The sequence below is a fragment of the Lathamus discolor genome, chromosome 6 (assembly GCF_037157495.1).
Source record: "Lathamus discolor isolate bLatDis1 chromosome 6, bLatDis1.hap1, whole genome shotgun sequence".
NCBI classification, from domain to species: domain Eukaryota; kingdom Metazoa; phylum Chordata; class Aves; order Psittaciformes; family Psittacidae; genus Lathamus; species Lathamus discolor.
In genome coordinates, this window is record NC_088889.1 from 15,196,523 (window position 1) to 15,222,954 (window position 26,432).

Here is a 26,432-nt window from a genome sequence, read left to right on the forward strand (position 1 = left end):
CATTTAGCAGAGCAATTCAGCTGCACCTGAAACAGCTCTTTGTCCTTTCATGTGAAAACCAGTATGACAAGGTTTCTTCCCCCTTGAAAGAAGATAGCTGTGTAAGAGTGGTCAAATGCTTTCAAGCAGCAGTTATGTTACTTCCAGATGTGGGAAAAATCCTTGGAAGTAGAAAGAAAATTCATATCAAAGTACTGTTGAGTGTTGTTAGATGAATAGCGGCTTTACTATTCTCTAGGTTGAACTCACCACATTGCTCAATCTATTTCACAAGGGCACAGCAAAGTTTAATTAGCTCTTTTTGAGATACTTTCAGAATTTCTGGATGGGAAGCGTTAGGAGTGCCCACGGCATACAAAGAATCATGTTGGCACGATGAAGTGGCAAGCAGGAATACTAATTCCAAGGCCATGTGATTATGCGAATACTTGAAGACAAGGTTATAAGGTTCATTTCCACGCTGGAATGAGCACTCAGAACAAAGTGCCACAATGAACACGTGAAAAACTGCCAACCTTTTCCAGAAGAATGCTCAGTTTGATACAGCAGCATTTAAACTCTGCAAAGTTAAGTCACAGAATATAAAACAGGATAAGGAAGAGTAACAAAAAAGCCCCCAAACCAAAAACCCCAAACCAAAACAAGACTCCTTTCTGCAAGTAAAGGCAAAAAAGGTGAAAAAACCATACAAAACCTATTTAATGACTATGAGCTTCACACAACTCCTAACCAAGTGAGCAGAATCAAACAAGAAATTGCATCCCTGACAACTCACTGGCAGAACACAAACTCGGTAGCTGAATGAACAAGAAAACCTTCATCCCAAACATTTTGACTGCAATAACAAAGATGGATTTCAGAAACCTGTTCTTCAGGGTTTTAACAGCTTATCTGAAATAGCACTTTTGGGTTTTTTTGACAAATACTTGAAATTCAAATTGTACAACTTTGCTTTGAGAAAGTTACAAGGTTTATCTGTGCAGTCTGGAAGTATGATCAACTTCTGCGTTGACTGCTGCAAGCATTTCAAGAAAATTCACTTAATTTGGTGAAAAAAACCCTTAGTCTTTTGCAATCAGATCTAAGCACAGCTACAGCACTCATGTTATTTGCCAATTCTTGTACCTGAGGGATGGTGATAAACCTGCAAAACTACTGTTCTAGTGAGCAATGAATTAAATTTTTCACGCATTGCTGGACAGCATACTTGAACTTTATTCACTAGGCTGCTCCCCAAAAGACATCCACACCACTCCAAGCCGCTAATGCAGCTTTTAAAAAAAATTAAATAAAATAAATAAAATCAATTTTGAAGCTGCCAAGAGTGTTCACCACTTGCCATGATGGTTCTTGCTCAGTTCCACATCAGCCAGAAAAACCTTATACACAGCTGAGAACCAAAGAGTCCTGAACTTCGCATTACTGAGTGACTGGAGAAGCACGGCTTTTGCATACCTATTGGCAGTGTTAACAGGCTTGTAGTGATTTCACCACCATTGCTGCTATCAGGAAAAGAAATGTTCTTAGGTAGTTTAGGTTTAAGAATTATGTTGCCAGACTAAAGCACTTAAACATACCTAATTTTAATGAACAGTAGCATCAAATCCCCATATAAACTTTGACAGTCTCTCTCCCTCCCCCCCCGCCCCAGTCTAATAATTCACAGAGCACCAAGTCTGCAAAAAGATTGCCACTACTCCATACATAATGTAGTCAATACAGAAAAAAATGTGATTCCTACAGAAACTAATCCTAAAACATTCCCACAGGGGTTTTGCAGTAAGTGTGATACACAAAGGATGCTACTGAGGTGAAGCACTGTACATGCAAGGTCAGGTTGGATGGGGTTCTGAGTAACCTGGTCTAGTTGCAGATGTCTCTGCTCACTGCAGGGGACTTTGACTAGATGTATTTGAAAGGTCCCTTCCAACCCAAACCATTCTATGTTTTACAGGCTACTTTACGACTTATTCAAGGCTTTCCCCCTCTGATTAATGGGGTCACTCTACAGCTACACAAAAGCACACATGTGCCTACACAAACGTGGCAAGGTAAGATGGGAGCATCCAATATACAAACAGTCCCCTAACAAACAGGCAATTGAGGGTCATCTTGTTTTTTCCTGCAAGGCAAATACACAAGTGCATTAAAACTGGTTCAGGAATGTTTGCACATGCTGCCATCACATCTGAGTTCAGAACTGACAAAAATTAAGTGACAAATGTCTACGGATTTTGCAAGAGGTAAAAATAATCTCAACTCCATGGCCTCCCATTGCTCTGAATATGCAGTTGCAAGAAAATCCCGTAAAAAACCCTTCGCATTTCCAAGCTCCCATTTTAGATAGTTATTTATGCTCTAAATAAATTACACTGATTGCACTTCTTGCTGTTTCTCTACTCCTCTCACTCTTAAAATTCTGTATTTTGATTACTATGGATGACCACTACATACTTGCGAAGTGTTTGTATTCTTCATGCAGGGTCTCTCAGAAGGAAACATTCCTTACACTAAGTCCAATCTGTTTCAGCCTCTATGCCCTGCTCTAGTAAAAACAACATAAAACCACACTCACTTCGTCTCTGTAAAGAGGACTGGTGTAATACATGATATCCATTGCACTGCTGTTCAGCATATCCCTTAAACCTCGTACTTTATCTGGAGTAATGGAGTCCACAGTGTCTGAGGGAAAACAGAGACTTGAGTTACATGCAGGAGAACGATAAAATCCAAACAAGGCATGCGCATAGAACACAGCGTGAACTTCTGGGGACAATTTTGCAGCCTGCAGCAGAAGAAGCAAGCAATGTACCTTCATCGAGTGTAAGTTTTGATCTCCACTCAACTGGAAGAAATTCAGCAAGCGTTGAGATATCAGAAAAATACTTTTCTTCTATTTTTCTTGCAGCATCTCGCATCCTACAAAAAAAGAAAAAAAGAACATGTTCCTGTAAAGGCTACTGTTGGTGCTCTTTATCAAATACAGCAAATGCATTCAGCAACAACACATTTCTTGCATTACAACTTTTCAATGATTACTAACATAGCTAATTACCTCAACCTCATGCTTTTGTTATGAAGCACTTAAACTCTCATATAATGAAAAATTCTGTGCATTACACGCTGAAAAGAGTTTAAAAAACTTTAACTATATTACACTATCAGCTTAACATAAACCATGCTGATTAATCTGAAAGATATCTGTTCACTCTGGTGGGTTTGGGGTAAAATGTGACTGAAAATTAAGAACTTGACCACCAACTTGAAAATCTTGAATCACTGAAATCAGCCATTAGGTACTTTTCAGCACACAGAAAAATATTAAAAATATTGCTTGAAAAGTCAGAATTTTATTTTAATTTTACATACCAAATTGGAAAGCTTGAGAGCTCTCAGAGTGAGAAATAGGGTCATTTATTAGTGTTTCAACGTGCAGCAGCAGATGAAAAGGCTAACTGTCCTTTTAGAAGACCTAACTTTTAAAGCATATCTGAACATGAACATTGATGCACCTCCCTCAAGGGATGTGAGAAACTTAACATACCTAATCCCCAAAGTATATCTGGCCCTCTCTGTTTGGAGGAAAAGGGGAATAACGGCATATTGAAAAAAACAAATTCCTTTACTCGTTGCGTACACGACCCATCAGTAAAGAATTAAACCCAGCATGAAATTATACAAGACAGTAAAATATCTGCGCATTCTATCAAAATCATTAAGCAACCAAACTGTGAAAGTGTTATATTTTCCTTTTTATCCTTTACACCAATCTTGACTCCCAATGGTATTAGCATTTTTGAAGATGAGCACAACAAACTAAATCTGACCAAGGGGCCACAGTGCTGGGTTTTGAGGAGCTGGTTCCCAATTCCAGGCAGCAGAGGCATTTTTATTTGAGGCAAAGCCCAGAGTTTCAATATTTCTTTTCCCATTTTCAAAGCAAACCCCTTTTAATGACTGCTACAACCAAAGGCATGATGACATTAATCTCCCATCTGTACTTCCATCAGTCCAAATACAGTTTAGTAAGTTTAACCCCGTAGCTGAGATACCTTCCTCGAATATATTAATACTCCTCTGCTCTCCTTCAGTAGGAATGAGACAGTTTAACCTGAATCAATAGCAGTACCTGAGGCAGTAATCACTTAAGCTGCTCCATTTGATGAGCACTTTCTGCATCAACACAGCACTCCTATGCAAACAACTCTGCCAAGCTCCTGTCCTGAGTTTCAGGCCCCTTTAAAACTAAGTCAAGAGTACAGAGCAGACAGCTGCAAGATGAAGTCAGGACCTGCCCAAATCTCCCCCATAAGGATCCACTGGAGGTGAAAATAGAGATAAAAACTTAGAAGTATTGACCAAACTTGTTCTTAATCTCCCAGGGCAGCTGTCGCTCTGTTTGGACACAGGTCGCTAGCAGGATTTAGACTGCGTAGAAGAGCTAAGGCAGATATGTCTGATGGAACAAGCATAGAGATGAAATTCAGCCATCACAAGCAGCTCCCCAGTTCTGCAGAAAGATGGTGGCTTTGGGCAAAATGCCTTCAACGTTTTTACTTCAGCCGTATCAGCTGCACAGCAAGAGGAACACACTTCACTGAGGAAAGAGTACGAAAGCCAGTGCCTTGCAAAAACATTTTCTACAAAGATAATGAATACTCCTACTCTGTCATGGGTTTTTTTCCCCAGGAAAGGCCCGCTATGATACTAAAAAAGCAGCTCAACAGTGTACAGAATTTTTGAAGCTGGTAGTCAAAACACGCTTTTCCATAACTGAAACCTACTTTCTAAGAAGGGGAAAAAAAAAAAAAAGAGGGGGAAGAGGGAACATGCTTTCTTCCAAAGCCATTATCGATGGCCTGACCAAACAGCCAAGAAATGCAAATGATCACCATCTCTATTTCTAAAGCCTGGTTTGATTGCACTCCTAATCTCCTAGTCTCTAGTTTAAAGAGATGGCAGAATGTCCTTCCCATGATGGTGGGGAGGTAGGGGGAATATTTCAGGAAGAGGATCTGCTTAAATTAGAGCTGATTTAAGGCCGGAACTGACCTAGCCTTGCAAAGCACTAAGCAACCCTCTGCACTATCACCCCACACAACATGCCTCTCTGGATGCTTGTGTGAGAGCCGACTTCAGTCACAAGGAATTTCTAGATTATCAAGAAGATAAAAAGTTCAGCAAATACATTAACATTCCCAGAGACTCTGAGTAACCAAAACAAGAGAAACATGCCCGTCTGAACAAAATCATATGGTTACTAGCACCAGGAAATGTAGGGACCTAAAATCTAAATGAATATTCTTTGGAATAGTTCTTTAGCATTGCCAAGACACCTTAACTTTCTCTGCATTAAGGAGTATGATGGCTAGCTGGATGAATTCAGAAACAGTTAAGCTTAGAAGGAAACCAGGCAAGCAGCAATCCAAAATTCAATTCTAAAGCTTTTAGGCTTAAAAGCACTAAAAGCATAGAAAGGTTTTATGAATAAAGCATAAACTTCCACACAGCAACAATTACTTTAAGTGAAGGAACTAGTATATAACTCAGTCCTAACAGAGTGTGAAAAAACATCCAAACTATTTATACATCATTAGCAGCTGTAACCTTTACAAATACTTGCTAGAGCTACTGACATCCCCATCTTCAAATAGCTACAGGTTTTCTTCCTGTTCTACAGGATCCAGGTATTACCAAACCTATTAACAGGCAATCTAACACAGGATTTTTTTTAACTAAACGTTTCCTTTCTAATGTGAGATATAAGAGTGGAAAAAACAGTGCAGCCTAGCAATTCTGCCAGAGCTTTTGGAAAAAGCTTCAAGTCTCCCCTCCCAAAAGCAGCGCTAAGCTCTCTTTCCTTATCCAAAATTTTGTGAAATGCACTTGGATCTGGAAGGTTCCTGTTCACATCAGCTGAGATTACCAAGACATGGTCCAGCCTCCAGCAGGTCCCAAACTTAGAATCAGAGAACAGTTTGGGTTGGAAGGGACCTTCAAGATCAATCAAGTTCCAACCCTTCTGCCATTGGCAGGGACAGCTTCCACTAGACCAGGCTGCTTAAAACCCCATCTGACGTGGCCTTGAACACTGCCATGGAACTTCTGGTCTGTTTTCCCAAGTAACAAGTGACAGGACAGGAGGAAACAGCCTCAAGGTGTGCCAGGGGATGTCTATATTGGATATTATGATTAATTTCTTCATCAAAAGGGTGATCAGGTATTGGAACAGGCTGCCCAGGGAAGCAGTGGAATCACCAGCCCTGAACGGGTTCCAAAAATGTGTAGGCAAGGCTCTTAGTGACATGGTTTAGTGGTGGACTTGGCAGTCCTGGAGTAAAGACTGGACTTGATGAGGCACTGGAATGGGTTGCCCAGGGAAGTTGTGAATGCTCCATCCCTGGCAGTGTGCAAGGCCAGGTTGGACGAAGCCTTGGGTGGGATGGTTTAGTGTGAGGTGTCCCTGCCCATGGCAGGGGAGTTGGAACTGGATGATCTTAAGGTCATTTCCAACCCTGACTATTCTATGATTCTATGGGCGATTATGGACAAACATTCAAAAGCACACAAAACCAACCCCCAACTCTGCATGCTCCTTTATGCCTTGCAAAATGCATTCTGTTAGAAGTGCACAAAAGCTCTGTTTTGTCAAATTTTTATTAACTGCCACCTCACTGATGTCAAATCAAATATGCAACAATTGCATTTCTCAATGTTTTGAGCATGCTCCTCCACTACAGAATCATAGAATAGTTAGGGTTGGAAAGGACCTTAAGATCATCTAGTTCCAAACCCCCTGACATAGGCAGGGACACCTCACACTAAACCATCCCACCCAAGGCTTCATCCAACCTGGCCTTTAACACTGCCAGGGATGGAGCACTCACAACCTCCCTGGGCAACCCATTCCAGTGCCTCACCACCCTAACAGGAAAGAATTTCCTCCTTATATCCAATCTAAACTTCCCCTGTTTAAGTTTTAACCCATTACCCCTTGTCCTGTCACTACAGTCCCTGATGAAGAGTCCCTCCCCAGCATACCTATAAGTCCCCTTCGGATACTGGAAGGCTGCTATGAGGTCCCCACCCAGCCTTCTCTTCTCCAGGCTGAACAGCCCCAACCTCCTCAGCCTGTCTTCATACGGGAGGTGCTCCAGTCCCCTGATCATCCTCGTGGCCCTCCTCTGGACTTGTTCCAGCAGTTCCATGTCCTTTTTATGTTGAGGACACCAGAACTGCACACAATACTCCAGGTGAGGTCTCACAAGAGCAGAGTAGAGGGGCAGGATCACCTCCTTCGCCCTGCTGGTCACGCTCCTTTTGATGCAGCCCAGGATACGGTTGGCTTTCTGGGCTGCAAGCACACACTGAAGCCGGCTCATGTTCATTTTCTCATCGACCAGCACACCCAAGTCCTTCTCTGCAGGGCTGCTCTGAATCTCTTCTTTGCCCAACCTGTAGCCGTGCCTGGGATTGCTCTGACCCAGGTGTAGGACCTTGCACTTGTCATGGTTGAACTTCATGAGGTTGGCATCAGCTCACCTCACAAGCGTGTCAAGGTCCCTCTGGATGGCATCCCTTCCCTCCAGCGTGTCAACCGGACCACACAGCTTGGTGTCATCGGCAAACTTGCTGAGGGTGCACTCAATCCCACTGTCCATGTCAGCGATGAAGATGTTAAACAAGACTGGTCCCGACACCGATCCCTGAGGGACACCACTCGTTACTGGTCTCCAGACGGACATCAAGCCATTGACCACAACTCTTTGTGTGTGGCCATCCAGCCAGTTCTTTATCCACCGAGCGGTCCATCCATCAAATTGGTATCCCTCCAATTTAGAGAGAAGGATGTCGTGTGGGACAGTGTCAAACGCTTTGCACAAGTCCAGGTAGATGACATCAACTGCTCTACCCCTGTCCATCAGTTCTGTAGCCCCATCATAGAAGGCCACCAAATTGGTCAGCAGGATTTCCCCTTAGTGAAGCCATGCTGGCTGTCACCAAGCACCTTGTTGTTTTTCATGTGCCTTAGCATGCCTTCCAGGAGAATCTGCTCCAAGATTTTGCCAGGCACAGAGGTGACACTGACTGGTCTGTAATTTCCCGGGTCTTCCATTTTCCCCTTCTTGAAAATGGGGGTTATATTTCCCGTTTTCCAGTCATCGGGAACTTCACCTGACTGCCATGACTTTTCAAATATGATGGCCAGTGGCTTAGCCACTTCATTCGCCAGCTCCTTCAGGACCCACGGAATACACTGCATTGCATGCTGACCTTAAGAAGACAAATTACCGACTGAAGGTTTTGCTAATTATGAACTTTATATTTACTAAAACATTTAACTGTTATGCTTTTCACTAAACTTCCTGAGGCAACTTCCCCCTGTGCCTGGGATTGCTCTGACACAGGTATAGGACCTTGCACTTGTCATGGTTGAATTTCATAAGGATGTTGCCAGCCCACCTCACAAGCGTGTCAAGGTCCCTCTGGATGGCATCCCTTCCCTCCAGCGTACCAACTGAACCACGCAGCTTGGTGTCATCAGCAAACTTGCCGAGGGTGTACTCAATCCCACTGTCCATGTCACTGATAAAGATGTCAAACAATATGCTTCTCTGTTCTGCTATAAAGGTGGTGTAGCTGTGGTTTCTGTGTTTTGGTTTTTCTTTTTTTGGGGAGGGGTTGGGTTTTTTGGTTTTTTTTTTTTTGTTTTTTTTTTTGTTTTCCTTCTTCTGGCTTTTAAATATTTTGAGTTATTTTATCAGATGGCAAGTCCCTCTACTTACTACCAACTGAAGTAATAAATCCTCATCTGAACAGGCAGAGAATTCTTCTCCTTTGCAATACAAATAGATGTTGAAATACTGACCCCAAAGCAACAATTTCTTAAATCTATACACATGGCAACAACTACAATTTCTGATTTTTCTAAGGAAAAAACCCCACCACTGAGGCACAGATGCAACACATACCTTAGAAAGCATTTTGACATATTGTTATTTTCCATGAAAGAAGCAATGGCCTGAAAATAGATGCTTTGAGACTCACCATAAATAAAATGTGCTTGTCTTCCTCCGATTAAAATAATGAACCCTGTTTTCATAGGTATACATCCTTGCTCAAGGAAATATATTCTGAAGATAAATTAACGTATTTAGGATTATTGCTTTGGAGTTTTTTAATCTTATGCTACTAATTTTACTCATGTGTAGCATTTACAAATATTGCATTAAAAACTGGGGAGCTACAAGCCAAGCTAGCTTCAGCTAGTTCACTAATGTTATAAAATGACCCTGATACCTGGTAACAAAGCAAAATGCCTGAAGGCTCGAAAATGTCACTCATTTTATTTCCAAGTTACCTTTACAGACTCTTTTCAGTCAGATGATCCATAGCTAAGCAAAAGGGAATGGTATTTAATTTTAAAAGTGTTAGACCAGCCAACTTCTTACTCTGAACTCTCGAGTTAAGAGATAGGGCAATGGGATGTCCCCACAGGAAAAACAACCCTCAGCTCTCACTACTGCCTGCAAAACTGTGTAGATCCATTCCTTGATTTGCTCACAAAAATGGTAAATTATGCACTAAAGCATTCCTCAACTGCTTTCACTACTCTGGGGTTCCCTCATATGGAGGGCAGCACTCACTGCCTCTTTGAGGAAATAATACCAGGAGTTATTGAGGAAACTCAGGGCTGACTTGAGCTAAATTTAGTAAGTCAAAGTGAGAGTAGCAGACATGAGTAATAAAAATTGAGACCTGCTCAAGCCAGAGGAAATGGAAGGGGGCTGTTTCCAAAAGCTTAGCCGCACTGAAGAAATGCCAACTCAAGTCTTACTCAAGGTGGATTTCAAAGAGCAACTGCAAGACACAAGTCATCTTCTGCCACTGCTCTTCAAGGATTCATCTGCTCTCAGACCAGACACATTAAGATTGCTGCTCTATGATACATGCAGACTCATTTTATTTCAGAAGAAAGATGGAAATTTTAGGATGCAAACAAAGTAAGCATGATGGTGATTCGCATTTTGTTTTCAAGAATAATCGGACTCAGCAGGATCAAAAGAACAAGCTGCTTGGTTAGTTGATTACAAGATCCCTGTGGAAATCCAGGTGCTCCAAGTATGAGTGCCTCCCTCCTCAGCACTGCTTTCCAAACAACAGGCAAGCTTGCCCTTCACGGAAATGCTGTCTTTGCCATAAAGCAGATCAGGCATTCCCTGTCACTGCTGTCATCCCCTGCCTCCTCACCACTCACTTGCATCTTCCAGATGGGGTTCCATTTTTTCAGACAAACTGCAGTGATGCAGTTTACAATGGGACCATACAGATAATCGTGCTAGTGTGGGCAGTAAAAGGGCAGCACTGGGCAGAAATGAGGGCTGGGGGAAGGATGGGAACAAGAACAGATCTACAGATACATTTAAGTTCTAAACGGGCTGTTACAGCTGCCCTCCAATGTGGAGTCATGTGCTAGATAATTAATAAACCTACACAAAACAAGCTCTTATGAAAGCATTTAATGACCTGACTATCACCTTTTCCCTCTTGGGCTGAACTTTTCATTTAGCTTGCACAGCAAGCCCTTGTTGAAACCTGTAAGACAATTTTTACCATTCACATACTTCATTTCAGAAATATTACCAGCACTTGAGAATGGAAAGCAAGCATGTAATATGTATTTAATGCAATGCAAGCATTTAAATGGAAAATACACAAAGCTAAAAAGTATCTGAAAAGCTAAAAATTATAGGAAAAATTTTACAGAGACTCCTGATTCCAGCAGCACATATTTAATGCACTGAAAGGTCTCTGAGAGGCTCTGCACTCTGTAAGCGCTTGTACACCACTGGAAATTTACCAAAATAGCTATTCTGATGTAATTATTATAATGATAATCCATAATTAAAACGCTTTCTAATGGGACTTGCAATAAAAATGTAACTGGTGATTATGGAATGCCAAAATGGCATTGCTTTTGCACACAGCAAGTTCTGTGCTACAAGCAGCAGCACAAGCAAATACAATTCTTGAATCAAAACAGAAAATTTGGACAGAGGCAGACAGATGCCAATTTCAGGGTAAGAACAGCCAAGAAGCATCACAACATTACAGCTTCTATAGAAATACCCAGAGCAGCTACTCCATTCAATTTTCCAAGCACAGGAGCTGATGAAATTTAGAGGGTCTGATCTTTACATAAGCCAGGTAAAACAACAGGATTTTTTAAAGGAGATTTGAGACATGGATAGTAACATTCCTAAATTCTGTTTTAAATGTATAAGGACAACCCCTACCCTCTCAATCCAGAAGCACAAGTTCAACAAAATCAGACGTGTTTCAGTGAAAAAATAATCCAAATAACAATATTAAAGCGCGTACAGTAAAAGGATATCCCAAAATGATTTTTTTTAAAGTTAACATTGTACCTTATCCAAAACCTACTATTGCCAGAATATTGCACCTGACGGCAAACAACCCCCCTCTCCAATTAAGCATATTATGCCATAATATCTTAGTTTACATTATACAGAAATACAGAATATGCTATTTTCATCCTTAAATAATCACCCCTATGCTACCAAAGCAGCTCACAGCGCGTTATTCTGTTCACGTTAGGTTGGCTGAATCACTGTTCCAGCCTGGAGGAGGTACTGCCTCTTCCCAGACAAGTTCTGCAGTTAACATCAGCACTGACAGGAGCAGCTTGTTGTACCAGCTGCTGGTCTACATTTAGATAACAAATGTGTTTAACTACACTGTGGAAAAACAAAATTATGTCATATCTATCAAAGACCTGTTCATTCAAGCATCAATAAAATGCTTCTTTTCCATTTGTTTACTTACAGGACACCCTGCAACCATAGCATCTAGCCACATTAATGATTAGATTGAACTCCATTACTTAATTGAATTAGCACATATAATTTTAAATCACCCTAGAACGAGAGTTCTGTTTTCACCTCTCTAACCACCAGGATCTGCCTAATGATACAGATGCATCACATGAGCTGCACCAATTTCTTCTCCAGCTGGTAACATGAGGACAGAGCATATCAAATGAGCTCTGTCAGGGTTTCTCACTGGCCTGTGTAACAGGCAAAGTAATCCACATCTGGGTCATGAACTGTATTTTTGCACTTTTTTTTCCCTTTTATTTCTTTTGGGACCACTTGCTCAAGTGAGGCTATGTTTTTGTGCTATGAACTGAAATGTTGCACTCGCACAGGTTGAGCTAAATACAAAAGTTTCATTCCAGGGTAGGATGAACCCATAAAGAAGCATCAATAAGTATATGTAACAAAGACAAAATGCACAAGAGACTTTATTTTTTTTTTGTGGATGGTAGAAAGGGAAGGCACCTGAACCATTCTGTTCTGCAGACCCCAGAGTCCCTCCAAGCACCATACCAAAAAATGCAACATGTCACGGAGTTTGCCCTGCCCAACCCTCCCCATCTCTGCTCTCTCCCCAGAGAATCACACACTTTTTTTTCTTCTTCCTTTTTTTCTTCGTGGCCATCCTTTCCTTTTCTCCACCATTCTCCATCAGGTCTTGCATTTCACCCAGGCATCTGGCTGAGTCTCTCTCAACCATATAAAACTCAAGCAAATTGTACTCAAAACAGGATCATAGAATCATTTAGGTTGGAAAAGAACTTTGAGTCCAACCATTAACCCAGCACTGCCAATCCCACCACTAAACCATGTCCCTAAGCACCACATCTATAGGTCTTTTTAATACCTCCAGAGATGTTGATTCCATCACTTCCCATGGCAGCCTGTTCCAATGCTTGACAACTCTTTTGGTGAAGACATTTTTCCTAATATCTAGCCTAAACCATTCCTGGCACAACTTACGGCCATATCCTCTTGTCCGGTCACTTATTACTTAAGAGAAGAGACTGACCCCAACCTCGCTACTACCTGCTTTCAGGACAAGTTTCTTAGGTAAAAGTTTGCTTGCTTTCAACCAAATTATAACACACTGCAGTTTAAAAGCCTTGGATGAGAAGTGTCATATAAATCCCTGTCTCAGCATCACTGAGAGGACTGGTGGCTCTCTGCAAGGAATGCCTCCTGCCAGATATCCTAGGGCCTAAACCAAGAGCAATTTCTAAGGAACACCCACCACAAGATTCCCACACCAGGACACATTATAACTGTACATCACAAGTGACAGCCATGTCCTTCACAGCTGCATGCAGCCCAAGGCAAGGATGAGCTCTGAGGGATGATAATGCCTGCTACATCTGCTGCCCCATGGTACCCATATATTGATGAGGGAAGGAGTGGTGACACTGATGGGCAGACATATGGCTTAAGTTAACAGATTTAGCATGGCTGCAATTGCATGCTTCAAACTAAAGAATATGCATTTAAAAGGAAAAAAACCACTGAAATCTTTAGCTGCTGCTTTAACACGTGAGCAGTCAAAAAATATTTGTCCTTATCGATCTTACGATTTTTCAAAAGGCAACATCTGACTTCCTGTCTCCCTAATGCAAAAGAAGAACAAAAAAAAGAGAGAAAAAAGAGAAAATAAAAAAAAAAAAAAAAAGACCCACACATATATTGTGGATAAAGGTACTAAGAGAAAGTTCTAGTATGGCTTGTGAGAGCTGCCATTGTGCTGGCTTGGCAGCCATTTCTTCTAAGATCTCTTCCTACAACATATGGGATGTTCCTTACTGGTAAGTTTAAAGCTATTAAAAGGAAATAAAAATCCAACCCAAACACAAACTCCAACATTTTTTAACTTGCAGATTTTGTACAAGAATACACAATTTATACCAATGATTAGCATTTTAAAAGGCTATACAATACTGCCTGATATTTCCTGAGAATATGAGCAAGATCTACTGAAGCACAAAAAGTCTTGCTTCCTTTGTAGAGAAAAGATTTCACATAATGGGCTGCCAATTAAAGCAGGACTTCTTATAGCATGAACACCTATGCACTGTGTCCTGAGCTGAAGTGAGACCACCCGTACAACCCCTGTATGTATGTTCAACAGAAAATGAGGAAGGGAAAAAGAAAAAATAGAAAACCTTAATAGTTCCAAGATGGGAGTTTTATTTCTTTTCGCTGTTAAACCAGCAACTTATACTTAGGGTCTCTGCTTTTCCAAAGTAATTGCATCCTAAAAAAAAATAAATTAAGTTTTTACATTTATTTTGGTGACTAACCAGCTTTTTATCAAGGGCTGTGGATCCTCTTCTCTTTGGTTTGATTGCCTGCTCTTAAACAACACAAATAAAAGAGCAGGTAAGTGCCAGAACAAGGGGAGTGAGGAGTAGCAGGTCATTGCTTTGAGATGACAAACGACACGGCAGTGAAATCAAGAGTTATGCTCTACCACACCAGAGGACACTAGAGCGGAAGAACAAACTGAAAGAACACAAGAGCCTGCTGACATGATGGTACACAAAACAGCAATGACACATTAGCACTGACATACATTGCCATTCTGGATTTAAAGGGAGGTTCACAAAGCTCTTACCACGAAATCAGCAATCCCAGTTCTACATACATGTTCACAGGAGTCACTGGTATGTCACTATTCCTGTCAAGTTTCACGGAACATAGAACTATTTGGGAAACACATACTAAAACATCTGCACAATACAGATCTGTAATTAATGCTGTCATCATGACTTTATTCATCATGACTTTACAACTTCGTCTAATACTCAAAAATCTTTTCAGGTACAGCAGTCTCAGTAGCTCAGGAGTTTCTCTTCCCATTCATAGAATAGTTAGGGTTGGAAAGGACCTTAAGATCATCTAGCTCCTAACTGGCCTTTGGAATTACCTCAGATGTCAAATCACAAGCCATTTGCAAACTAGTCTTCAAAATACACATTCAGTAAGAAGATCTAGTAAGCTTTCAATCACACTTTAGTTTTCAACTTGTATCTATGCACAGAACTCCATGAACAGCCTCAGCAATAGCTTCCAATTGCATGAAGGAACTGTCCAGCTGACAGCCAACATTCCCGCTAGCTTCCTGTTTCCCTTCCCCTGCCAGTATACACTTCTCTTGCCCGCTAGTCTGACAACAAGCCAGAACAATGGAGATTACCCTTGATTTTGATCAAATGAAAAATTGCTCCCTGCTCTATCTGCAAAGTCAATGGTGCTAGAAATTCACAGGCCAGTCCCCTACAAGACACAGCATCTTGAAATATAGAATGGTTTGGGTTGGAAGGGACCTTCAAGATCATCCAGTTCCAACCCCGTGCCGTGAGCAGGGACACCTTCCACTAGACCAGGTTGCTCTAAGCCCTGTCCAACCTGGCCTTGAACACTCCCAGGGATGCGGCAACCACAGCTTCTTTGGGCAACCTGTGCCAGTGCCTCAGCACCCTCACAAGGAAGAACTTCCTAATGTAAATCTTCCCTCTGTCACTTTAAAGACATTCCCCCTTGCCCTGTCATTACACGCCCTTGTAAAGTTGCAAGCGTTGGTCATAAAAACAGAATATATCTTTAGTCTTCTTGCTTGCAGCTACTCTCACTAAGTCCATTCATCCAAATTCACATAGAAAGTAGCGTACCCATAACATAAAGACTCAGGGGAAGAGGAGCAGAAGGAAACAGGAAAAGATACAGCTTAAACCAAAGGGTCTGCTGTCATTTGTTAATATCAGCCTTATAACCAGGCTAGATGGGTATTGCAAATACTACAAAGCACTCACATAGCTGTATTTTTGATGATCCTTCCTTGGTCCATTTTCTGCCCAATACCATGCACAACAAACACAATGTGACTAATTTGTGGTGGCTTGTCTTCTAATGTAGCTTCTTCTACATAGCCTCTATGTAGCCTTGTCCCACTACTTAAAGCTGTAGAAAAAACATTATCCTAGATCAGTTACATTCTATGAAGTTGACAAAAGCTTGACTTTTCTCAGACCAACACATTAAAGTATTTTGAAAACAAGTTTATACATAAAGGAATAGCATGTATTTATAAATATCTGCAACTAGATGATATTAATTGTATCAGTCAGTGTATTACTAGGACATTTCTGCTGTAACGGTAACTAATTCCAGACGTATTCTCAAAAAATACTTTTTAGAAAATAGCTGTCCATCCACTTTTACAACACCACACCCTTCTTCTTGGTGTCTCAGTCATTAAACTTCCTTGTATATCTACCTTACTCCCACAGCATGTAAGGAATCATGGAAATGATCTGCCCAAAAGCCTGGTAAACACTGTCATTCTCTCTGACCCACTTAAGAGAGCTGGTTGAAAAGCTTTACAATTTTTCATTTTTATGGGGAAAAGCTATGTTTTATTTCAAGCTGATCCAACCTCAAATTTCCCCACTCATTCTCCAGTCCAGTGGCCAAACCAAAAATCAATTACCCAGCGCAAACATGGGTTTTCTCTCACTATTACACCAATGGCTTGAGAAATCCACTGGCACAGTGTGTCTTCATCCCCCTCTAGTGACAGACCCATACGGAGGATCACAGCCTTGCATAACCTGCGCAAGAGGCCAGCAACCCCTTCAGATGGTCACAGAGAAGAAGGCAGCATCATTCCCCTCCACAAAAATTGAAACCAACTTCTTTTGGTTTTAAAAAGGAAGAAAACACTACAGAAATGCTAAGGGCAGTTTTTAAACAGGTCAGGTTTTGTTCACCAAGTAGGCTTTTAAATGATATTTTTCCCTTCAAATCGTTTAGGTCAGATCTTACTTATTATTTATTACACAATATCTAAATTGTGTTTGGGACACAGACTACTTTTGGAACTGAAGCACTGAATTATATTAAGCTTTGGCAAACATTTAATTAATTATCCACCCAAGAGCCCTGTGGGGTAACAGGGCACTAATTACAGGACAGAGACATGGAAATTAAAGGCAAACCTATTACCTGATCTTGTTTCTTCAGAGACCAAGGGACAAGACAAATGTTTATGTTCTTGTTTTTGTAGTTGTCCAGCAGTGCACAGAAGCACCACAACTGAGAGAACGAGTTCCAATTTTCAAGGCTGGCATTAATCTAACTTTTGCTTGAGAGAGACCATCCTCTCTTCCAACCATTTCAGCCTTGCTGGATTTATGACTGCTGGTTTTGAGCTTAAATGAGCCTGGATCCCTACTTGAAACAATTTCTGTCTAAATGCTTCACCCCTCCTCTAAGTTCATGTCTGTTTAATGCATGGAAAAAAACACAAGAGGTGGTGAGGGGACAGTATGATCATGTATTTAAGGAATGCATTGTGTTATGAAGTACACAGGCTGTAAAGTTAAGGTTGCAAAGGAATCTGTAATTCTTACATTGTAGCTGCTAGACTCTGCCACTGTAATATTTTCATATATTTATTATGTAGTGCTAACTGCTGCATCCCAAAATAATAATAAAATATGTAATAAAAACAAGTCATAGCCAATTCATATCTAGTTACAATTCTGCACAACAACCTAAGGACCTTAATATACTCTACTGTAAAAAACGCAATGGCCAAAGTGGGCTAAGTGACATATTAAAATTTCAAATCTGAAATCTCCCTCTAGTGTTCCAGTAACAAATTTAAAATACTGGTATTTACAGTATTCTTTACAAACTCTGAAAAACATTACCTTTGGAAATCCCCAGCTTTTGTGTAACACTTCTTGCAATTTTAGATGTTGTCGCATCACTGTAAAGATACACTTCATCCACACTGTGCCAGTCCACATGGTTGCGACTCAACTTCAAACTATGAATAGCTGCAGCAAAAAGGAACAACAGTTAATTTAGATGGGTAAGAAGGAAAAAATGCCTCTTCAAAGAGAGAAAGAGAGAGAGAACAGTGTAATTTACATATGGGTTAAAATCTGGCGCTCCATTATACCTAAATCTGTACTACTTCTTACCTTGAAAAGTTTTTACATTTAGGATTAATCTGACCAGGACAAGCAGCAGTTTGGAGACCACCTCTGAGGACATTTCACACCAATTCTCCCCCCACCCTCATCTTGGGATGGTAGGTTTCCAAAATATTCCCTTAGCTGAAAATAAAACCCAAGGGGGGCAGGACAACACATCCTGAAATACTACAGCTGGGTGAGATGACCAGGCGGCTGCCACATGTACTCCCATCACTAGAAAAAGAGCCCTATCTTGTCTCTCCTCTGTCTGTACAGTAAGATCCCTAGTTGTGAGTGTACTCTGCTGTAACGCAGAGGCTTTCAAGGCTCCATTACTAGAAGGCTTCGTTGCATCTCTTTCCTTTCAGAAATACCCAGAAGCTGGAAATGCGGTTCAATGAGAAAGCTTCTGAATGAATAATTTCTAGCACAGAACAGAATCTAGCTCTTTCAAAAAGCACTAAGAGCTCTACTGTTTTTTTGTGCAGTTATTGTGTTTTCCAGATTTGGAACTGATTGAACTCTGGGACCAGCCTCATGACACACTGCCTGATTGTCGGAACTAAGCACAATGGCCATGTTATAATGCAAATCAGAATCTCTCATCTAAGGCTTGGAGCCTGAATGAGCAGAGCAAAGTAATTCGGATTTCACCTACGTTTGAAAATCTGTTGCTTAGGTCTCCTCTAATGTGGGATACGCAACGTTTGGAGAGCTGACAGCAGCAACAGCCCCGTAACCAAAAAGAAAGTGTTATTTGACTGTCATTGGTCTTGCTAAAAGTCCAAAGTCACAGAAAACACCCACAAGAGTTGTTTTGGTTTGCAGGGATTTTTTTTTGTGGGTGTTTGTCCCTGTCCCCAATAACAGCTCCAACCTGTCCCCTACTTGAAGCTACTCAACTGAATGTTTTATACTCATCTGAAAACATTCTGAGAAAGCCTAAGCCATGATTATATCATATTTTAACTCTGCCATAGCACAAACCAGATACATTAAGGTAAAAGTTGTAACCTTTCTCCTGCATTTTTTGTTTCTCTGCCAAGGCAGACAGCCCTGGCATAGTCTGATGAAAAACTAAATGAAGTCTGTAAGAAACAAGAGCATTAGAAAGGGATTACCTCTTCTGCTCTAGTAAGTAACTGATTCACAGAAAATAACTAGGACTATATTTTGCTGGCTTACATTGACAGAGCAAGAAGAGAGAAGGAAGTAAGTTACTCTTTGAAGAGCAGATGCGTCAGCTTAGGGTAACAAGAGGCTAGAGCAAGAAGCTGAGAACTCATAAACATCCCTGCAGGTGCAGACGTGAGTCCATGCCCAGAAATCTCAATTTGGAACTGGAGAAGGAAAGCAAACTACCAGCAAAACTTCCTCTTTCAGACTTGGGAGACAATGCAACAGAGACTGTGATGTCCTGAGAGAGGCACACAGTCGAGTGGCAAAGGCAAGGGGACCTCCTTGCAAATGTTCCTGAAATCTCCTCCATCCTCAACTCCATGACCAATGTAGACTTCTTCTGCACTGTCTGGCAGGTCTTTAAGAGCTGTTCCACCTGCATTCTGTAAAATCCCTCTTGTCGTATGTTCTTGGAGAAGCTGACAGAGGAGGGCTGGAAGGTTGGAGAGTGTTGTGCTCAGTGTCCAAAGCATGCAGAGGAAGAGATGGAGAGGCCTGTGGCTGAGTCGCTTATTACCACTGGAAGAATAGCAGTCTGGGGAGAAGCGATCCTCAAACTCTTCTGGAATCAAGTCCAACTTCTCTACTGGAAAGAATATACAGAAAGAAGTAGGCTTTCCCTATCCTGCATGAGTTATTCTCACTTGGGAAGAACAAATTTCTAATTTTGATGGTGTTTATGAAAACCACGTATGTTGAAGGGCATATCAAAATTAACTACAAGACATGCAAGCACTAAGGAACTGCAAAAGAAATATCCAACACTATTTCTCTGCATATTTAGTAATGCCATCAAAAGGGAACTTGAAAAATTTGATTTACTGCTAACACAAGCACCACATGATATGGCCAGCAATCTTCAGTAGAATCTTGTCTCTTGAAACTTACCTGAGATGTGTTGTTAACAAACATGTTGCAGTCAAGCTTGGATATGCATTTTTACAGCACTTGGGACTATACACACTTCTTTCCACTCAGCACTCAGAATTTAAAACGTGTCCTAGCTTTTCAACTTACTGATTTGCCAGTAAGACTATAAGCTTTGCAATTTTGAACAGTTTTTATTTTGCAGCTCTTAGTAAATTTTGTTTACCAACACACTTGCTGCTTTGCTTTTGAGTTCCTATCCATGTGTATGCCCCAGAGCAAAGTCCAAACCAGTGGCAGAGACACTTAAGCACTGAAAAACAGTGCCTGCAAAGGCACCATGCACTTCAGTGCAGTATTTTGCAGAAGTCTGGATAATGCTTCCTGGGTGTCTATCTTACCAACCAGGAGGAGACATATTCCTTTAAAAGTTAACAGGAGTCACCTGGGTCAAAACAAAGCTGGGCGCTCCATCTTGGCATTCTGCTTTGAAATCCCAGGGGATGCACCTTTTAAGAAGTCTGCCTGGGGATCAATGCACCCATTCCACAAGCTGACTGCCCTCTTACTGAAGTGGGGTGAGATTTTTTCTCCCTTTTATATATATGTAAATGAAGTATATCTGAGATGTCTGTTCATCCTCAGCCCCCTGGATGTAATGTCCACTAGCGGAACAAAAACCCCCTAATAAAGAAAAACCTATCACCCTAAGCTCCAGGCCTTCTTGGTGAGCAAAAATATCTCTTCAAAATATGAGTGACATCCTACTTGATGAATATCATTGTGCTTTCTCCATCCTTACATAAGATCTGTCTGGGGAGAGAAAAATGGTACACTCTTGCAGATTTGCATGGCAGAAACCCAGCGGAGAGAAGAACTGCATAGCTGATACCAGTCACAAGGATAAATGATCCACGAGCCACGTGTGCATGAACAGCTAGGCAAACAGTGGTTCCCTGTCACTACACACCGGAGATACTCTTTTGTTAAAAACAAAACAACCCTGCAATAAGGTACCTCTTCATGAGGGCCAACACTGCACCAAGGACTGTAAAGAGATTCTCAAGGCTCTCAAGAGCCCAACCAAAAGGAGCTTCTGCTGCTGACAGTCCCAGAGTGCAAAGAAATGTCTTTGGAGAGGACTTGACAGCAATCTGAAAATAAGCATCCTAAAAAAAAAAAAAAACAAAAATCGATATATGCAAACTGTGCTTTCCAGGTATGGGATAACAAGGGCTGCCACTGCTGTTTTGAAACTGAACATGGGAAACAAAGATATGTTTTCCTAGAAATGATAAGATAATGTGATTTACATTCTCTTTGCAGAACAAATGGTGACTGTCCTATAAAATTCATTCATGCTGCAGACAAGGTAAAAATGACAACACAGGAGCTTTTCATACCAAGAAGTATCACAGAATGTCAGGAAGTCACCAAGTGATGTTGTAGAGCGGCTGACAAAGTCAAGTTGTAGAATTCAGATTAGGCAGCAGATATGCCACAGAGGAATACTCGTGTTCTTTCCTCTGCCTTCTGGGTCCTTCAGAAGCACACTTTCTGTGCTTGTGGATTCTCTCCAGGGCACCAGGCTAGGATGTTGCTGTTCACTGAGATCTGACTGTGCCTATGGCATCTCTGAACATCAGGCATAGAAGATGAAGGGTCTCCCATGAAACCACTGGAAAGGAATTTCCCTCTGGACCCGACTTCCTGCAGCTTTGTTTTCACATGAACTACTTCTCTGACACCATGCACAGCTTTCTTGGAAGGCATCTTTGTAAGCACATCTTCCCTACCTGCAGAAAAACGTAGGTATTTTGTACACTGCTTAGTTTTCTAGTTTGGGACTGAAGGCCAAGCCCATGCAAATGAAATCAAATTTTGGTTTCCTTTTGATCCAGAAACTAGAAATTAAATATTTCCAGGAATACCAACAGAGACAGGCACCTACAGTATGAGTATGTGGAAGGCATAACCCCACTGTAGATGGAAAACAGCCTGACTCTAGACAGTAGCAAGCAAGCCATGCAAAACCAAGGAGAGAAGATAAGGGAAATGAGAGAGATCAAGAAATAACTTCTTTCAGCTGAAGAAATCAATGGTTACTATCACACAGACCTCCAGTTTCACCAAGAGAGATGAACACAGGGGGAAAAGCCATCTAAAAAGTTTAAATATGAAAACTGGAAAGGTAAACATAAAATATAGAATACATATTCCTACAGCCTTGATGAACCCCATCTCAGTTAGACTGCAGAAATTCATCTGAAGACAAAATAACTGGAGAATAACCGAGGAGTAGAAAACCTGTGCTATTTTACTTCTAGCACAAAACCCATGGAGAAGCTGGGATGTGCACACTGCATGTGCACTGCTAGTGCAAACATCCTCCCAGCTGAAGTGTTTGTGGAGCTGAATGCCTCCAGCACCAAGTGCAGACAGACAGACACCTGAACACTGCATTTCATGGGGCCAGTAGTTTAAAGACCTTTTAAGGTAAGCACCTGGATTTTTACCCGATACTTTCTCATGGTTTAAACCTAGCCTGTGACTCAGCACCACGCAGCCACTCTCTCACACCTCCTTCCCCCCTCCCTGGGCAGGACGGGGAGGAGAACTGAAAGAGTGTAAACCCCACAGACTGTGATAAGAACAGTTTATTAACTAAAGTAGAGTATAATACTACTAGTAGTAATAGTAAGAATAAGGGAAATATCAAGGGGAGAGAATATAAGACAAAAAGGCAAAAAAAAAAAAACCAACCCAAAACCTCCCAAAAAATAAATACAAGTGATGTACAATACAACTGCTCACCACCAGCTTACCGATACCCAGCCTGACCTGAGCAGCAGTCTGGGCCATCTGGGTAACTCCCCCCACTTTCTATATGGGGCATGACGTGCTGTGATATGGAACACCCCTTTGGCTAGTTTGGGTCAGGTGTCCTGTCTCTGCTCCCTCCTGGATTCTTGTGACCCTTCTGGTTGTCAGAACATGAGATTGAAAAGTCCTTGATCAGGGTAAGAGCTACTGAGCAACAACTTTAGTTTAGCCTAATGCGTCAGTGGGTTATCAGCATTGTTCTCAGACTAAAGCCAAAACACAGCACTGTACCATCTACTAGGAAGAAAATTAACTCTATCCCAGCCAAAAGCAGGTCATTCTTTCATCTACCTGCCTAGACCAAAGCATGGGGTGATTCTTTTCTACCCGAGTTTGACTATGCTCAAGTTAAAATAAATTTAGAGGAAAGCATCTTTGAACTGCTAATTGCTGATATTACCTCCATCTCTGTCATTCCAGCCAGACTAAAGACCAGAGCAGGGATACGTACCATACGAAAACCTTTTCTGCCTTCTTTTTTTTCAGGTATTTTTAAATTAATCTTCTCTGCAACCAGTAAGCAGTAGCTTCTGCACTAAAGCCTGCCATATCATGCAGGTAGCTGAGAGCATAATTTGGCTGCTATTGTTCTTTCTTAAACAACTCTGAAGTTCTGCTATGTAAGCCTGGTACATAAATCTACAGCCGGTATACACAGCTGTGGATTTGAAAACATTTTCTAATTTATTTAAAAAACAAATGCAAAGCCACTAAAAAGGCTATTGCTCTTAATTAAAAAGGGCTGTTTAACATTGCTGTCATTTTCTATTGCACTTCACTACCTCTCAATTCATCAATGTCACTATTTGTTACATAAGTATCTATTTTAATATTTTAATTCAAGCGTATTCATTACCACAACTGAACAAGATCTGGAGAAAAAAACCACCCAAAACTATGCAAAATAAATTACAAAATTACCATCACAAAAGAAAAGGCAGAAGTCTCTTCTTACTGATCATAAGAGTAGTTACACTTACTCACCTTTAACAGTTTTGAGTTCAGTGTCTGAGAAGAGGCAGGAAAAAGTTTACTATCTACTATTACAACATCTTGATTTCAGGCATTTTCATTTGGAGCCAATTATAGAAAAATGTAGTTAAAAGAAGTCAAAAGGCAAACATACATGCATGTCAAAATAAATTCTCACACTTTACAATATCCCTAGGAGCTAAAACAATGTATGGTATGACAAGAATAACTCTAAACCTACCACGGGCATTTACATATTTAATCAAGGGTGCAGTTTTCAGCAGTTTAGTTCCATGAAGTCAGTAAAAATTTAATCTCTACTGGCTTTAATGGTGGTAGAGAAAGACCAGTGACAAGTACTCCTGAGCCTTCTGCAATCATTAATAGCTCCTGTAAGATCTACTCTCACTTTCTGGAACAAATTTATACAACATCAGCTGCTGCAAAGTTCAAAATTGTTTTTTGCAACACAGCAGCCTTATTACACATTCTGTGCAGCTTCCCCTGTTTATATCGTATGTTCAGAGTCTCATGTCATTCCAGTACTCGCACAAAAGCTACAGCAAAATACAATTTACAACATATAATTAAAGATGCATGCATTATTAAAAAAAAAGTGGCAAATAAAACGTTACCTAGTATAAACCCTCCATTCCTTCTTTGGCACAATTTATCTTATACCAGGCCTGCTGCTGTTTTAAAAATCTGCTTTTAGTTTATTAACATAGCCAAACCACATCTAAAGAATATAAGAAACAAATGTTTACAGTTTTCATCACAGTCAAACAATTATAATAAGGTTTACTGCATGATACTGTTGGCATCTGCTTTCTCCTAAGATTCACACAACACTTCTAATTTTCTTTTACGTATTTATGATGCTTTTTCCTTCCCTTTTGAAGAAGTGGCATTAATACAGCTCAAGAAATTGAAGCTTGTAAATCTAATGCACTTAACTGATATAAGCAAACTAGAATGTAAAGCTTTGTAAGCCAGGAGTACTACAAAGAAAGAAATCTACAATTACTGTACCTTCGGAACGCTTTCGCTTAAGACATGCAGCATCTGAATTCTTATATCCTCTCCATTTGAACAAAGAAGGGAGGGAGGAAGAAGGTAGGTAGTAGAGAACTAAAAGTAAAAACACTGAGTTTCAAAGTAAAATTTTTAAAAGGGTTGTCATTTTTTATTATATAAAAAAAAAAAGCACTCTTTCTGAAAAAGCATATACACTTAGAACACTGGTTTTGTAGCAAAAGTGTCAGGTCACGTTAGCCAAATTCAACTTCTTCACTCTTCATAAACTGTTATGACATCACAACAAAGCTGAAGGTGTCAGTAAAAGATACCTGGGACACAGCACCATCAGATTTACCAAGTGTCTCTGCATTTACACATGCAAAAGCATAATCACTCTACTTGGTGTAAGGTAGAACACAGTAACGCTTCTTAAGTATACACTAAAGATTTGGGAAACAAAAGAAAAGAACTCAATTTTAAGCACAGCTCTATTATTTTCCCCAAGGAGTATAAGAGAATCACTGAAAGTTAGATTTGACAAAATATCTTACTATTACCCTCTTCTGCAAGTCCTCAAGAAGCTGCCTTCCACAGTGAAGTGCCACAGCATGCCCACAGAGTGCAAGAGAAAAATCAACACTGAAGTAGTGACTTTGACCCTTCATCAAGCAGCCCTTGGTCTCAACATCACTGGTTAAATGCTGTCAGCAAAATATCTAGTCCTTTAAGCATCTGCTGTGATCTGAGTTCATGGTTTTGTTTTATCTTACAATGGCCTTGATATTACTGAAATCTCTTGAGAATGCTGCTCCTTTGATAGACTACTTTACATAGGTCCACTGTCTGACTAAGTAGGCATAAAAAGCAGTTGCTATATCTTATGTTATTCTGTAAGTTTTAAGTTTATTGATTGCTAAAAGTGTCTTCTGATACCCTTTTTATATCTCCTTAAAAATGGTTTCAGCTGAAATATTTCTTCCTGTAATATGAAGCTGAAATATGCTTCATAAGTGTTATAACCTAGGCTTTTCTCAGAAATATTTATAGAATTATTTTACAGTAGCAATATATTTAAGTGTAATCACTGGGTATATGCAATACTATAAAAGTCATGAAGACACAGAGATAAAACCCATTCTCAGTGTGATAAAATAAACACCACAGATATTTCCACATTTTGGATGAAGTTTGTACCAAATAGTTAAAATTTGGAACCTAAGAATTTAGATCATAATGTCACCTTACATCTTGTGCTGATATTAATTTATGTACATTAAGTCTGAAGAAAGAATTGTTCTCAAGAAGGACAAGCAAAGCCAATATGCAAAAAGGCATAGTGCTACCTGGATGAAGGGAAAAAAATTGTACTCAACAAACAAATGTAAGGGCCCAGAAACCTCCCAATATTGTCTACCTGTCAACAGAGTGGCAGAACAACAAATGAGACTTGGAAGCCCACATACACACTAGCACAGCATCTCATTTAGGGGTTTATGGTGTCATCAGAGCTGACTGTTTTTAGCATGGACCTGAGTGGCAAACGCCAAGCTCTATTCCTCTATACAACTATACATCATGGAGTGGTTTGCATTAAACCTTAAAGAGCATCCAGTTCTAAACCCCTGCCGCAGGCAGGGAT

At 40.6% G+C, this 26,432-nt stretch overlaps 1 protein-coding gene across 8 annotated transcripts in view; it reads right to left on the bottom strand.

Moving 5' to 3' along the window:
- Window positions 1-26,432, bottom strand: part of DDHD1 (DDHD domain containing 1) — a 73,124-nt gene that overhangs the window by 25,372 nt on the left and 21,320 nt on the right. For 3 of the 8 annotated variants that reach the window (XM_065685248.1, XM_065685250.1, XM_065685247.1), the window contains exons 3-9: window positions 24,806-24,904; window positions 19,569-19,637; window positions 17,603-17,731; window positions 15,701-15,848; window positions 14,189-14,236; window positions 2,813-2,919; window positions 2,576-2,682 (exon numbers count right to left, since the gene is read on the bottom strand). In XM_065685248.1, coding sequence (XP_065541320.1) covers window positions 2,576-2,682; window positions 2,813-2,919; window positions 14,189-14,236; window positions 15,701-15,848; window positions 17,603-17,731; window positions 19,569-19,637; window positions 24,806-24,904 — 707 coding nt within the window. The remainder of the gene's footprint in view (window positions 1-2,575; window positions 2,683-2,812; window positions 2,920-14,188; window positions 14,237-15,700; window positions 15,849-17,602; window positions 17,732-19,568; window positions 19,638-24,805; window positions 24,905-26,432) is intronic. The other 5 variants (XM_065685252.1, XM_065685251.1, XM_065685254.1 and 2 more) reach the window with 5 other exon arrangements.